General features: G+C 34.9%; 2 protein-coding genes across 3 annotated transcripts in view; one reads left to right on the forward strand and one right to left on the reverse strand.

Moving 5' to 3' along the window:
• The window catches only part of LOC134855072 (uncharacterized), a 38,805-nt gene that overhangs the window by 11,640 nt on the left and 10,911 nt on the right, over nucleotides 1-16,254 (reverse strand). The window contains exons 3-6 of the mRNA XM_063871453.1: nucleotides 11,351-11,490; nucleotides 2,630-2,786; nucleotides 1,974-2,148; nucleotides 313-384 (exon numbers count right to left, since the gene is read on the reverse strand). Of these exons, the coding sequence (XP_063727523.1) occupies nucleotides 313-384; nucleotides 1,974-2,148; nucleotides 2,630-2,786; nucleotides 11,351-11,490 (544 nt within the window). The remainder of the gene's footprint in view (nucleotides 1-312; nucleotides 385-1,973; nucleotides 2,149-2,629; nucleotides 2,787-11,350; nucleotides 11,491-16,254) is intronic.
• On the forward strand, nucleotides 12,811-16,184 carry LOC134855278 (uncharacterized). Of its 2 annotated transcripts, none has more exons than XM_063871758.1 (2): nucleotides 12,811-12,991; nucleotides 13,926-16,184. In XM_063871758.1, the coding sequence occupies exons 1-2, from the start codon at nucleotides 12,859-12,861 to the stop codon at nucleotides 15,932-15,934; spliced, it is 2,142 nt and encodes a 713-aa protein (XP_063727828.1). In that variant the 5' UTR covers nucleotides 12,811-12,858; the 3' UTR covers nucleotides 15,935-16,184. The 2 variants fall into 2 exon arrangements, with proteins under 2 accessions (XP_063727828.1, XP_063727829.1); XM_063871759.1 differs by having other exon boundaries at nucleotides 13,938-16,184.

The following is a 16,254-nucleotide window of genomic DNA, read 5'->3' on the forward strand; positions in this document are numbered from 1 at the left end:
CCATGCTCGTTGATGGTGAGGTAATGTTACGTAGCCCAAAAAAAGTTGCGCATAGTTCTTATCGAGGTGCGCAAAATCGGTTTTCCTTAAAGAGTCGAACAGCTCGTATGTTGATCCGTTTCCTAGCCGTTAAATGATTTCAGCCGTAACGTAATCTTTCAGTTTAGCACATATCAGTTTTTTTATTATCAAACTTCTGAAATTTGTGTAATAATCACTGATTCGCTGTTTTAAATACCCATTGTACAGTTTCAGTTTCTTAAAGTTGCAATTTATTGAATACAGCTGGATAGCCAATGAAGTTTCAGATACCTCGTATAAGATGCCATCTCCTCCGATGAGTAGAATGGAAGTCCATTTTGAGAGGTTCTCTGACATGATGACCTAGAAATTAAAAGTTGCTTGCGATTGAATATGCGGATCTAGTTTTTTTGGCGAGGAAGGAGACTGATTTTCGAAAGTTCTGTCAAATTTAGTGTTGATCAAAAAAATTGTTTGTTTGAGCTCCGTCAAAACACTTGAAGGCCATTTTTCTCATATTTTTTTTCACCACAGGCGGGTGCTTCAGAAGAAAAAGAAGAATAAATTACACTTTTATAAAACGTGCTACAAAATTTACAAAGAGTTACAATTATTTCAAAAAATGGAGTCATCAGATTGCACTTAAAAACTTTGAAAGACATCAAGAATCAAAAATCTTCTGGAATTTTGCTCCAAGCGACAGTAGCAGAAGAAAAAGAAGGGTGGCTCTTCTTCTTTTTGGTCCTGCAGTCTTGGTAGTTTTCGAGATATGACGTTTTTTATGATTTTCTCCGAAATTTTCTAAAAAACTAAAATGTTAAAAAACTCCAAAACTTTGAAGATCTCAATCCTGTTATTGGAGTCTGTGAGAGTAATCTCATCTCAGGGGATTGCGAATCTTTCCTCTGAATGTGGCTGCTCAAATTTTTGTAGTTTTCGAGATCTGACGTTTTTATAGGATTTTTTCAAAATTTTGCCTCCAAATAGGACTGCTCGAAATCTTGCAGTTTTCCAGATATGACGTTTTTTGTGATTTTTTCAAAAAATTTTTTTATGAAAATTAAATTATTTTTTTTTGAAATTCCTAACCTGTAATTTGGGGGCTGTCAGAGTAATCTCAGGGATTGGAATTTTGGTCTACAATTAAGAATGCCCAAATCATTTTTGTTTAAGAGAGATACGACGATTTTTTGGAAATTTTCAGAAAACTCAAATCACAAAATAATTTGTTTAAGTGAAATTCCCAACCCTGTAGTTGTGTACTTTCAAAGATTGCGAATATTGCCATCAAAAAAGATTGCTCAAATTTTGGTAGTTTTCGAGATGTGAATTTTTTCTGGTTTTCAAAAAATCCTCTTTTACAAAACTTTATGTGAAGTTTCTCAAAATTTGAATTTCCCAACGTTTTAGTTGGGTACTGTAAGAGCGCTCTCAGGAGATGCAAATCTTGCGTCCAAATGCGACTGCTCAATTGCTTTCAGTTTCCCAGATGTGACGTTTCTTAATACACTATATACTTAGATATAAAAAAGAGGCCCAAATTTTTATGGTTTTTTAAAATTTGAATTGAAAAATCGAATGAAAAATTTTACAAAATTTGAAGTTACTCTCAGGAGTTGCAAATCTTGCGTCCAAATGTGACTGCTTAATTGCTTTCAGTTTCCCAGATGTGACGTTTCTTAGTTCATTTTAAATTTTTCGAAGAGCTTCTATAAAACTTCATAAAATTTTTTATGGTTCTTCAAAATTTGTAAAAAAGAAAACTTGACTAAAAAATTTTGCAACATTTTTCATTATGAACCCTGTAATTGGGTCTTTCAGAGTACGCTCAAAGAATAGTTTTTTTTGAGTTGTTGAAAGTTCGAAGCACCGGAGGTGCTGTACAAGCTAGTTAATTCTTATGGCCAATTGCCATATTTTGCTTATGCACACGCGAAGTTCTTGCTGTTTACCTGTGAGGCGTGTCCTGGTCCAGTGGTTACTATGGATCTGAACTTGTAGCTGGCCTCCACCAGCATAGGGGCCACTATGTTCCAGTATGTCTGCATGCCCTTCTTCCGCCCACTCGCTGGGTTGATGATCACCAACACTTTCTTCTCTGGCCACGACCGGTTCGAGATTCGGTCTCTAAATCCAAACTTGCAATGCCAAGCTGAATATCTGAATAATTTTCGAATAACCCTTAATCCGATTTGGTAAATGGAGGTTGATAAAACTTTTAACGTTTTCTTTGAGCGGCCAAATTGATATTCCGGGCTCTTCAAAAAAAGGTTTTTGATTTTTTTTTAGCTGAGTTGTATTTTTCTAAAGCAGCATCGTCGCGAATACAGACTAATTTTGAGATGAAAGCTTAATTGATGTTTAGTCAAAGCGTTCCAAAACAGTGGCCGTGACAATAAATGGCATTTATAGATAAATATGGTCTTTTCAGCAGGATTTAATTTTTCTGTTTACATCCAAATTAAGTTCAATCTATTACTAGTTCACTAAATATGCCTTGTCTTTTCAGTGATTTATTAATTTTTCTCTTTTGAAACTACTTGAAGGATAAATTTTTGATAACTGTCTCAACTGTTTTAAACTAGTTTTATAAATAAATTCCCACAACCTTGACAAGTCTGTGACTCCTCGTAGGAGTAGGTTGAGTGCCTTGTGCCATAGAGTACATGTCTTCCAGTTCTCATCCGAGTCCCCCTTGTCAAACACGAACGTGATCGACTCCCGCTCCCGCCGACCACTCTTCTTGCTCAGTCTGTAGGCGTAGACTAAAACACACAAAGATACGTACAAAATAGTAAGCAAAAGTAGCATGGGTATAGTGAAGATGTGAAACTGTTTTGAACAATTAAGAAATAAAAAGTTAGCCACTGTTTTGGGAATTTTTTGACACAATTTGACACATTTTTGGCCCAATGTTCGCAAAAAACTTTGTTTTCAGTCGATAATTGTAGACAAGGTTTCACGTTGGATGTCAATCTTGTCCATTTAATTGGAAATTAAGTACGGGCTTCACTATCTCGTCAATCTTAGGCTTTTAGCGATAGTTTTCTCGCCATGTTTTAGCTTTCGAGTATAAATGACGGGTTTTTTTATGTTATGTGTATACAACAGTTCTTTTTGTTGCTTTAATTGTAATTTTCATGTTTTTTAAGCTCGTTAAGGGCTGCGAATTGAGACCGAAGCTATGAGACTTCCAAACCCTGTAATTTTTTAGATATAAGGCGGTTTAACAGAATTTCCACAAAGATCATAGCAAACACGACTGCTCTTCTTGCTTTTGTTTATTTCTTTCATGTAAATTACCATTTTATAAAGCGTCCAAGGTGGCGTTTTTAGACTTAAAATTATAGACTCCCAAAGTTTACTAGGACTGGGGTTTTTCCTTTAAAGTTTTCGGAATACAATAAAAAGTCAATGAACGTAAGTACACAAAAAATTTCGAGTGGCAAAGAAAACAATAAATGCCTTTAAAGCTGTTTGAGTTTCTAGAACAATTGATGATTGGCCTTTTTTTGATAAAATAACTCTATGGCTGCTTACTCAAAAAACCAAAATTGGTCTTTCAGAATCTATGGCTGCTTACTCAAAAAACCAGGAATTAGATTTTTTTATTACGGAGAAAAATATTTTGCAATAGCAAACATTGCAAAAGCTAAGATCGCCGATCGCTTATATTTCCTCCAGCTCTCAGCCAATAAAATGTTTAGCATTTACAACTCAAAAGATTTGAGACTAAAGCTGAGTTGAAAGACGAGGACAAACAACACGCTTGTGAAGTCGAAACTCAAGGTTATCGAGCCCTTAAAAATTAATTGACTGAGAAAACTGGATCAATAAGTAAAATTATTATTTCGCTGAGAAATCTGAAAATTAAATTCCACTTCGGCTCAAATCTGAGAATTGAATATCGACTTATGTTACACATGCAAAATCAGGTATAACAAATAACAAATAATCCAGTACCACAACTGGGTTGAGTGATATATTACATTAAAGCCCGCACAGTCGTAATTCGAACCATATTATCACATTGAAAAAGAATTTAAAATTTTTTTCCCGGTGTCGAGAAAAACCGGTTTGAAATTTTTGATTTTTCGTCTTATATATCTGGCGAATAAAGCGAGCGAGCAGTTTTATTCTATTTGCTTAAAAGCTTACAAATTACAAAATCCAAACAACTGCAAAAAAACTTTTAAAAAATATGCGAAATATGAGTTTTTCTGTTTTCTAGTAATTTTTCTAGAAAAATTGTTTTTCAGTTTGCTTATTTAAGAGTGGCTGCCGAATTTACCGAGTCGCCAGTTTTATGTTCAGCTCATTTTATCACACCACGTTGAAGAAAAAACGACAATAGTTGGAAAAAACTTTCTTGTCTTTTTAAGACCATGGTCGGAAAATTCTGTGCTACTTGCTCTGTAACCGGATATCCTTGTTAAGTCTTAAATTTTTTTTTCGGCTTTTTTCAATTGTTTTCTTTTTCTTAAGTTTAATAGATTTCGGTCTATATTATATTGGTTTAGTGGTCTCAATTTTTTCCATTATACGGCCAAAAAATTTTTTGTTTATTTAATTGTTTTGAGCGTGAGGGGAATTTCTTAACTTCTTACCAGTCGATTTCTTGATTTTTTTCGGGTGATGTATTTTCAGCTAAAGTATTTTTGGCTTATTTACAGCTTGGCAATTTGTTTCCGAGGCTTATTTAACATTATGTTATTTTGGCATGTTTTTGTTTCAAATTTAGCCGTATTCATTTTGATAAGTCTTTTTTTCGACATTTCCGAATTTTTTCGTTTCTTTTTCAGATTTAGTGGCTTTTTTGTTTTGTATCGCAAGCAGTGCGAAGTGAGGCTGGCCTCTGTGTTATAATTATAATTATTATTATTATGGTTTCTATTATTATTAATATAATTATGATTATTTTTATCTTTATAATGCTTTTGTTTCAATCTCCAACCGTTGGTTCATTGCTGAGAAACAGATATATTCTGATTGGCTCGTGTAACTATAACAATGTATAATAACAGCACACATTCTATACCAAGTATATACCTCTTCAAGTGTAGACGACAAATCTGAGTCTACTCTTTTAAAAACAGTTGGTTGAACGATAGAAATCAGATTCAGACCGCTAAAACAGACCAAAAAATAGAAGTAACCATCGGCATAACTTCAAGTTATCATAACCGTGTTTCATTACGAGACCAAACTGTACACTAGATAGTTGCACAGTTTGGTTTGTGTAGGTCACAGAGGTCCACACAAAGTCCTCAAACTTGTTAAAATTTTGTCGGCACGATCGAAGGAAACAAGAACAAAAAAGATCAAAGAGAGCGGTCTTATTGCGGATTCTGCTTGTAATTGCCAAATACACAGTTTGACCCCGTAATGTTGAATGTTTTGCCTCCTTTCAAAGTGAGGTTGACCTTTTGACCTTACTTCTGAAGTATCCTTTCATATCTAGCTTCTCATTGCCCCTCATGTGATGACAGCCTGTGACGTCACACAACATCATCTTCTCAAATTTGCCAATGCCACAACCTCTGTTGAAGTAGATGGCCTCCTATTCAGTAGTACAGTTAAGGCCACAGTTACAGTTGGCATTACAGAGGTGAGAGAGATTGGGGCTTATTGTGTTGTTAGAGGGTGTTCATGACTCAACATTAACCTCTTAAGAGCTTCTGGCTTTAAACTTCTAACAACTGTGAAACCAATCTTAAAACCATGGTACACGTTTTCGTCCTCTTGTCCTTTTTCCTTTCCCCTTTTGAAAGTTCTTTCTGGTACAACTTTTTTCATGTCTTATGATAATAAAATGCACCATATTAACTGTTTACCCAAATCCAATCAAATTTTGTTGTCGGAGACAACATTGTTTACTACAGGTTTCATTACAAAATTGATGTTTACATGGTTAAGGTGTGGGATCCAAAAATTCAATTTTGATCTTCTGAGTTTTCGCACCATGTGAACAATCCCCCCTCCCTCAATAAAAAAGTTTATGGAGGAGATTGTTCACTTTGTTATCATTTCGTTATTTGTCTTCTGGTTTTTTGTGGATGGAAGGGGGGGGGGGGGGGGGGGTTAGATGGTTCACTTAGTTGGGGGGGGGGGGGAGGGGTGTTAACGTGGGCTGAGCGTTCCTCTTTCATCTCTACTCTGTAACGTGTGTGTGTAACTGTGTCTTGCCTGAGTGAGGCATACGAATGTGTTTTTGCTCTTGTTGATCACTGTCTCTGGCAGCACACATATCCACTCTATCCGCAGTATCTCCTGCATCCTCTTCGTGTCTTCCAGACTTCGGTACACCAGTGGACTTCCGTTCTCTAACACTGACATTTTCACACTGCTTTCAAAGAACAACTTCTGTTTTTTTTTGCTATGAGGGTTTAGATTTTTTTCGCTGCAGATAATTGGTTTCTTGTCAGCTTGCAAATTTTCGAGAATAACTTCGGCTTTTTTCTCCAAGATTTGGCTTGCTGCGAATTGTTAATTGTCCTTTTCGTGTGCTTGCAGTCGTCAAAATTTTCGATAACAAATAATTTGATTTGCCTCAGAGATAAATTTTGTTGCTTATTTCGTTTTTGTTTGCACGAATATTTCCCCGAGAAAGGCTGGTAGTTGAGAAAATCGATTTTGTTAAGCGTAGCGTCTGATCTGAAATTGGATCGTTTATACGTATAGGACGGAATTTCGTTTCGCTATCGGCTGTTCTTGTTTCTGTTCATTAGGTTTTGATAGTGATTGAGGGTCATTTATTTTGATGCTTAATTAAAGAGGCTTTCCGAAAGCGTAATAATATATTTCAATGAGATAACTGTTTAATAGGGGCTTTTTGGTTGCTTTAAAACTCACTTTCACTAGATTTGAGCTGTTTTTTTTTGCTATAATGATAATTTGATATCTTAGTTTTTATTCAAATTTTTGGATGATAAAATTTAAGTTGATCTCAAAAAAATTATGTTGTCCACAATTTAACCGAGGAGCAATTAAATAAGGTTTCAAAGCAAAAGTAATTCAAGTTCAAAAGTACTAAATTGTATTTTTTGGAGCTAAAAAAATTATGAGAGTCGAACGTTCAATGAATCAAAAATGGAGCAAGTTTAAACAAATGAATTGGAGAAGATATAATTAATTAAACAAGTAATTAAGACAGTTTTGCAATTTGCAAGAGCTGCTAGGGTATCGCTTGGAAGATAACGTCTTTAAAATTTGATAAGTAAATGCAGATTTTGATTATTATATATTTTTGATCTGATTTTTATCGGCTTTTGCGTCTCTGTGTAGATGAATGATGCGAAATAATAAGAAGTCAAAATTGGATGTTCAGAACAAAGATACCCTCGAAAGTCAAAATAGGTACACTCGGTTTAATCTATTTCGAAACTCGGTTAATAATAGCCGAACGAAGAAATGTCGAACAGACTTTATAGTTCACATCAGTTTAAGTCGTATGTTTTAACATGGGAAGGAAATAGGTGTGATGAGAATGATTATTTTCGAAAAGTAGAAATAAATTTTCAAAGGTGAAGGCAAACTAAATTAGTGAATTCGCTCAACATTTTACTCGTCAGGTTTTGATATTATTACGAAACCCGTGAAAATTAGGTGGATTAAAATGGTAATATAACATGGTGTTATATAACTAAACTGATATTCAAATTCAATGATAGTATTTATTGAAGTTTATTATTTTGTAACTTGCGAAAAGCTCGATCGGTTATTTTGTTTTGTTTTCCTTAATGAAGTTCAAGCTTGCTGTAGGCTAACAGTTTCATAAGTTTGTTTATTTCTCTTAGTGAAACAAAACACTCACAATATCGAATGAAAAATGATTCTAACTAATCTTCTAGCTTCGAAAAAAAAACTGACATCGAAGACTCATTTGCTGCGTCACATTAGCAATTTGAATAGTTTAAGTTGGTTTTTATCTTAGTGGTTAGACGAATGCTTATCAGATATTTTATGAACGTTGAAGTTGTTAAAAAAGACTGAAAATCAGTGAGTCATAACATGAACAAAACTCATCATTACTGACTGCGAAAAATTCAAATATGGCAATTATTGATGGTTTTTAACGAGACTGTGATTTAATGATTTTGTGATTTTGGAATTTTAATGATTTTGTGAAAATTCAGGAAAGTGTTGAGAGTCGGTGTTCCCAAATATGGAAAACATTTCTACGGCATTCCTATCACCGGGCATTTCTATTTGTTGACTCAGCTGTATATCGACATTAGAAGCAAACCGTACAATTAATTTTCCTTGCTCGAATATATAATACTCTTAAATGAAATAAAAAGCTTTTTAGCTTTACTTCAGTTTTCGTCTAAATTTTACTTTCGATGTATTGCCCAGTATAAGCTGACATTAAACAATAAAATTTGCGAGGCAAAATTTGTTTTCTCGCCTCACTTGTTTGCGTGCCAACATCCAATTTTTACTGACCTCGACATTTGCGAACAAACAAACCAGGCGTCCTTGTGTTAACTTGACACGTTATTAATCCTCTTCCTTTTGTGGTTTAAAAGCATAAAGGCCAAATATTGGACTTGTTCCGAATTCGAAAAGTTAACCTTTGAGTTTTGAGAAATCTGCAAGGCAAAAATAATGCAAGACATGTTAATTTATCACGCAGATCAGCGTGAATGAAAGTTTTGAACGGATGATTTCGTTAAGGATGGGCTTAAACTTGATGTTTTTAGGTTATTTCCACAACCTTCGTACTTTCGACGCAAATCACAGCGCACAGAACTGTGGCAATTGTTTGAACGTCCTTGAATGTGCTTCATGAACGTGAAAGGATTTTAGTTTCGACTTTCCAGCGCAAAGTCGGGTTCAAAAAATCCAATTAGCTCGGTTTAAATATCACAGTAAACCCTGTATTTTTGTGAATATAATTGTAATGAAACACAGCCAACAGACAGATGGAGAAAATGTCATTGAATTCAAGGAAAAGCTCTTTGGGTTTCAAGAATTTTTTAAAGACTAGCCAAATTGGAAAAAGGGATTGATAGATCATTTTTAGTGCGCTGGGAATTCTGAAAGTTAACATACATTTACGTACACAGAAGTCTTTACTCACAGAATTGAATCTTTACACAATCAAAGCTTGTGTTATAATATGAACTATCTTTTTTTCCAACCTAAGTCGCAAATATTGTTGCGACGCAAATATTGTTGCGTCAAAATGTGTTCATTTTGAAAGTGTTCATTTTGATCAATAACCAGCTATTAATTACAGCCAATGCTTAGGATATTAACACAGACTATTATATTACAAATAGCACTTTAGCTTCAAAATGTCTTGGATCTGTAGCGTAGAGGTAGGGAAGAAGACCAGCAACAGAATGAGAGGGTTCGAACCTGGGCAGGGTCGGATGTTTTTAATGAACTTTTTCGTATACAGGTTAAAATGCGTCCGCTCTATAAATTGAGGCATGTTAGCTGGTAAATTGCTTTTTTTTTTCAAATTGAGTGATACTGCTAATGCACCATAATTGGCTTGGCGTCACTTAGCAATTACGTAGACTCATAATTGGCGTGCGTCATTTAAGAAATTTTGTAGACTCAAAGTTAGTTTTACTCATTCAGTTTTTCCCAGTAGATTTATTGGTCATATTTTGGCTTGTGTATGCGAAGTGCAACTTTGCCTCTGTTTTATCTTTAAGTTGTATATTAAATGATTGACAGAAAAATTAATGCCATATTTCAGCTGCCATAAGGCGCAATGCTTAAGACCCTCCATCGAGCTGAGCTTGACAAGAATATTGTGAGAAGAATATTCTGAGTCTGGAATACTCTCAAAGTTTGTGTCAGAAGTGAACGCTTCAGATAAGATCAAATTAAAACCGTTACGAGGATAGGCAGTACATGCCAAGCTTTTATCTGATTTTTCTTCAACGTTTTTTATTAAAAAACAAGCTAAGCAAACCAAAAAAATTCTCCCTTTTCTCGTAAAATAATCCTAGCTTGAGAGCAGAGCATTTAGTAAAACAAGCTGTTTGAATGAGATTGCGATCTTTACGGCTCAATTTTTTTGACCTGATTTTTTTGCGAGCCGATTCACGCCAAATTAAAACAATTTGAAATTTGCTGGCTTGAAAAACTTTTAATTTATTGCAAATAGATTCAAGCTAGGGAAACAGTTTGAGATATTTCAAAAGTTTTGTTGCTCCTTATACTGCTTGAGAAAGGTATCTTTTTGCGATTCGTTTCAAGCTCTCAACAAACTCTTTTTCATCAACGTTTATTTATCATTCGACAAGCTTGCTTAAAAAGACTCTTTTTTTTGCGAACTGATTTAAGCTATGAAAACAAAATGGGATGCTTCAATTTTTTCTTAGCTTAATGAGCTCGAATAAATTTTTAATATTTTTATTCGAACCGATTCTCGCTATAAGCTAACCTGCAATATTTCAAAAATTATCGCATGATGTTACATGTGAACAAACGTCAAAATTCTGCGAACCGATTCAAGCTACGACAAGTTGAAATTTCACAAAGTTTTATCGCTTAATGCACATGTGAAAAATTTAAGTTGCATGAGCCTAATTTTATCTATTAAAACTGAAATGTTTTTTCTCTTGATGATCTTGGCAAGAAGACTTTCAACTTTTTGTGAACTCAATGTTTTTCAGCTTGATAAGCTAGCCGTAAACCTTTTTGGACTTTTTTCGAGCTAATCCCAGTTAGCTAAACAAACTAAAATGTTTCAAAAGTTGTGTTCCTCAAAACTTTTATCGCTTATTGATTTTGCAACATATATAGAATCTCATAATTATCTGAACATTGTTCATGTTCAAAAATGCTGTATCATTTCTTGGCGTGCTTATTTTGACTAAATTATTGAATTCAAAACCAAGGTAATTTATAAGTTGGTATTGTGTTATTAGCTTTTGCAAAGCGTTATACCTTTTTTGGTAGCTTTTGTATTTGAGTGGAAATCAGTTCATTTTAGGATTGAGGTTTTATAAATCTGCAATTAACCTTTGTAGATTCTAGTTTTCAAAATTCATGTAGGAACTGTGTTTTTATCAGGATTGGATCTAACCATCCTCAGACAAGAGTCGACGTTTAGGACAGTGGCTGTAAATTTCTTATCGCACTGTAAAAATCAGTTTCATTGCAGTTTCGTTGCTGTTTATGGTATGACTCACGTAAACGAGCAACTTTGTGAGTCTGCTCTCATAACCGAATATTTTCAACCAATTAGTGCCCTTCAAACTGAACCTTTAGTGCTTAAGCTATGAGAGATTACACCTAGATAACTGAAAATTAAGCATAACTGAAAATTCCTAGTGACTTTTTGAATGCGATGAACTGTTCTGACCTCGGAAGTATCCTTTGAAGTCGTTGGCCCGGTTTCCCCTCAAGTGATGACAACCGATGACGTCACTCAGTGGTATTTTCCTCCTCCACTCTCCCGGATTGTAGTGCAGGGCAGTTAGGGTCAAGTACACATACGTCTGTCTAGGGCAGAAAAGGATTATTAAATTTACTTTGTTTATAAAATGTTTCTGTTTTTTATTAGTTTTAAAATTTTTTAAATTTATTAAATTTTTTTACCCTTGCGATAAGCTTGGAAATGCAATCGAGTACTACACTTGGTATCCCATTAACAATTTTGTTCGCAGGACTCATCTGGACTCATGGTACTTTGGTTCATAATGAATTCAAATTTCTTAGTGTCTCCTGCAAACTTAGCTTGGAGGTAACGAATACGCCTGGGACGGCAAAGGTTCTTGGGGTCGAATCTGTTTAGGACCTGTTCTTTTTTTAAGCAGTAAATACTCCGGTTGAAAACATTTCCGCCTATTATTTGTCTGCATATGCTTTGTCGGCTTAGTTGCCACATCTAAGAATCATTTGTTTTTGCTTTAAACAATTTTTATTCTATTAAAGGTGTTTTAAAATTTTAAAAGTCCGGCTGAATCGAAATTTGTTTTTACCCTTGGTTGTGATTTTACCAACTCGATGTGTCAAAATTTTTTTGATTTTTGTCTTTTTAGCGGCTCAATAAGTTTCGGCTTAATTTAATTTATATTGACCTAGTGGACCCTTATTGGGTCGTTTGGGGATCGAAAAAAGTTTTTTTATGCGTGCGTGTGCTAAGAAGGGAAAGGGATGTGATTTTGTTTATTAGTTAAGAAACTTTAAGCCGGAATTTTTCAAAATTTGTCAAACTAAATTATCAAGAGAGCCAGAAAAACTGTGGAACTAGTTCTTAACTAGTATTTATAATTGGATATAAATATAATTCGCTATCTTTATTAAATATTACTTCTAACCAATCATATTCCATCTCTAACATTAACACTTTTTTTTAAGTGCTGAAACTACAAGTAGTTTCAGCAGCCTACAAACTTACTTATAAATATTCTCCTAGACCTAGTTTGAAGTATGTTTCCCGAAAACTCTGGAACCAGTTCTAGACTAGTATTTATAGACCAATTATGTTTATGATGGAATATCACTATAAAATATTTAAGCAATCATATTCCATCTCAGAATACAGTTGTTCTCCTTCTGGCAACTAACTCGCGTAAACCAGTATACACTAGATCTATCGAGACTAGGAGATATAAGAGTAAGATTAAGATTGGTAATAGACTTAGAAGTTGCACGAATCTATCCGCCCGTAAATAAGATAGCGTGACGAACAGACGGTGTACCTTATCTGAAATTACTCTATGAGTATAACCTAAAGGGTATAATAACTCTATGAGTATAATCAACTCAACTGTTTTAGAAGGGAAAATGAACTGACAGTGTTATTTTTTTTTCAGAAAGTCTGATTGCGTTTGATTTGGAAGTAGATTATCTCCGACTGATGCGAAGATGGCAGAACGAACAGATACTGACAAATTTGTGGATAAAGGGAAAAAGCTGTTCGAAAAATGCAGCAAAGGAAGGAGTCGACCTTTAATGTTTCCACCCGCACCTTCACAAATAAGAATCGATGTGTACAAAGGTTCTACTTAACAACTAGCATGCCCTTGATTATTAAGAGATAAAAAGTAAAACTTCGCGTAAGCTCAAAACTGGCTCACAAGAAATATTGGTCTGCATTTTTGCGTTTTTCAGACTAAGTGACTTGATTAGAGAGACGGAATTCTTAATTGAATAATTTTTATAAATACTTGTTGGAATAATGAATACTATAATTATTATTAATATTTAAGCCTTAACCCGTTTTTGCTGATATTGTACTAGGTTCAATAGCCCTTAAACGAAAACAAAACTGGAAATTCTGGAAAGAAAGCAGGAAATTACCATCAAATTATTTTTTTTTGCTTTCGAATTTTGAAAGTCTTCAGTCCTTGTTGTCTTGGCTTGAATCAGAAAGTGTTTAAGCATTGTTTTTATAGAGCGCATTTTTTCCGGTAGTATTAACTTCGATTGATATGGGTTAAATGCCCATGGCCACCCCTTTGGTCTTAAAGATCTCAGCTGATTGTTCATAGTCAGCTCTGATTGTTGGGGCATTGTTCGTGCCACGAACAGGCAAAGAACTTTTCGCCGAGTTTAATGAACCATTCTTATTCAAAAAAAAAATCGAAAGACTTCTTATCATTGTTGAAAAGAACCTAGTTTTGCTTATTTGGCTACTTTGGTGCCAAAAAAATCACTTTATATTGATTGGTTGCTAAACACTTTTTGAGAACACAGAAATTGATGGCAAATATATTATTTGATATATATTTCGGAAAATAAATATCAAATATATTTGATGTAAATTTCGGAAACTTGCCAGTATTTGAAAATCATCAATTCGATTAAATCTTTGCTCCATAACTTTTGTATTACACGGGATTGGAGTTCTGATACCAGTTTTGACCAGATAAAAAAAATTTGAATGATCGTTGGGGGGTTGTAAGTCAACTGGTAAGTGGGCTGTTAAGTAGAATCTCTCAAAGATTCTCGCGTTAATCCGACCGATACAAAAAAAGTTGAGGAAGACAAGAAGAGACAGGAAGACTACGAAGCCGAAGTAATTGTGTACAGAGCTCTCGAACAGTTAGACGAACCCATTGTCGTCTTACATGGGTTAGAATACACTCATAACCAGTGCATAATCTGGAATTCTAAGGCAAAATACTCAGCAGCAGGCCAGCACGATTTTGTGGTGATAGGTCCCGACTATATAGTTATTATTGAGGTGAAGAATCCTAAGATAACTCAGGCATCTTCCAGCGAATCTATGCCAGAAGATCCTCTTGCTAAATCTATCGAGATCGCAAAAATTCAACTCGAAAAAGTAGTCAAACTTATACGCGGCATAGGAGAAAAAACTCGGGGCCAGTGTAAAAGAACCGTCGATTTATTTCAAGTTGTAGCTTTTCCGAATGTCGACCACAGATTTGAAGATGCTGAGAAAAAATTTATCCTGATCAACAAGTCGGACTTAGAAAACTTTACAGAATTCTGGAATGACAAATTAAAAGCCCGAAGAACTTCCTTTCATGGTGACATCGGGAAAATTCAAAGTGTACTCATTCATTTGTTTGCCAACGCAAAGAACAACGAAATTGAAACAAAGAAAATAAGTCTTGCCGATTGCGTGGTCGACATTGACCTAAAACTGAGAGACGGACATATCACGTTTGAGAGTAAAAAGAGACCCCGGAACCCAGACGTGAAAAAAATCAGCGAATTACCTGCTGAATATATTGATGGAAAAAATATAAATAAATTTATATTCAAGGATTGCTTGGGACTTGACTTCATAACCAATGAACAATGGGAGGCATATCAGAAAAAAAGCGACTGCGTCATCATAACAGGGGGCCCCGGTTCTGGTAAAACGCTAGTTTTATTGGCTAGAATTATTTATCTCGCTTTGGTACATCCGGATTGGAAGATCAAGTTCAGGGTTGCAAACCACATTGACTTAGTCGAGTACACAGACGTAATCCAGAAGGCTGGCATCAACATCAAAGTAGTAGAATTAAATTTACCGGAGAATGGACAGATTTGTCGTGAATTATTCGAATACTTCCAAGTTGTAATTCTCCATCAATCTAACTCTGCTTTGAGCGATAAGTTTGATATTCAGTTCATATATGATTACCAAATCCAGTTTTACCAAAACCCAAATCATAAGCCAATTCAAGAACCCTTCGTTTTGACAGTAGACTTGAATCAAAAACCGGTGTGTACCAAAACTGCAGCAGTGGAAGGCAGCTCCCTACGTTTCAACTCAGTTCCAATAGTTCAATTGAGTGCCAGTTATCGAAGCACCCGAAATATTGTGTCTCAACTCATCACATTGAGCGAGCTCATTCGGAACCGCACCCAGCAAACAGAAAATCAAGCAGAAATAGAAAATCAAATCAGAGAACAAGAAAATCAAACCGCGCAAATGGGAAATCAAACCCTAGAAACAGAGAGTCCAACCGAACAAAATGAAAATCAAAGCATAGAAATAAAAAAATTATCACACACCCCCGTCTACGGACATTTCATATATGGACCCCAAATACTTGTTCAAGTTTACAGCCACGAATCGAACAAAACTTCTTGTTCGATTTTAATTAAAGCAATAATCGATTCGGTGAAAAAAGATTCAGAAATATGCGATCTAGAATGTGCGTTTTTTGTCTTTCCACGTTTTTTTCATCGCAAAGGCATACAGGATTACTGGATTGATACTTTTTATGATGAACTCTTTACAGCTGAGACTGCACGTGGCAAAGAATTCATCAGTTCTTCAGAGTTCACGCAATGTCACATTTTAATTCCCTTTAATCCCAATGACTATAAGCTAGCGTTACTTCAGTTTTTGTACAATGCGATAGCACGGACTCGAGTTTCATGCCATATCCATGTGTTGGTAGACAAAACATGTTGCAGAGAAGCAGTTCGCAAGGAATTGAGAGTTATTTTTCCAGAAGCAAGAATCATAGGAAAATAGAATCAAAAAGCAAGAATCAGAGGAATCAGAGGGACATCCTAAAGGAAATCTTTAATGAGGTACCAATAGATTCAAGATTGGACAAACTTGTTATGTTTTTAAATGATTATCGCTTGTAAAGTATACAATTATGAAATAGATAACATTTTAAACACCTGGAATAAATTTATTAACTATCAAATCGATTGTCATCGATTGCTTTATTGACTTGATAGCTACCAAAATCCATCTTTTGGTTTTTATTTTTACGCTAGCGAGCAGCTTGTGTTTTAGTATGAATATTTTTTTCTAACATAACTCGAAAATAGAAGTGTTCTTTA

The sequence above is a fragment of the Symsagittifera roscoffensis genome, chromosome 10, assembly GCF_963678635.1.
Source record: "Symsagittifera roscoffensis chromosome 10, txSymRosc1.1, whole genome shotgun sequence".
NCBI classification, from domain to species: Eukaryota; Metazoa; Xenacoelomorpha; order Acoela; family Convolutidae; genus Symsagittifera; species Symsagittifera roscoffensis.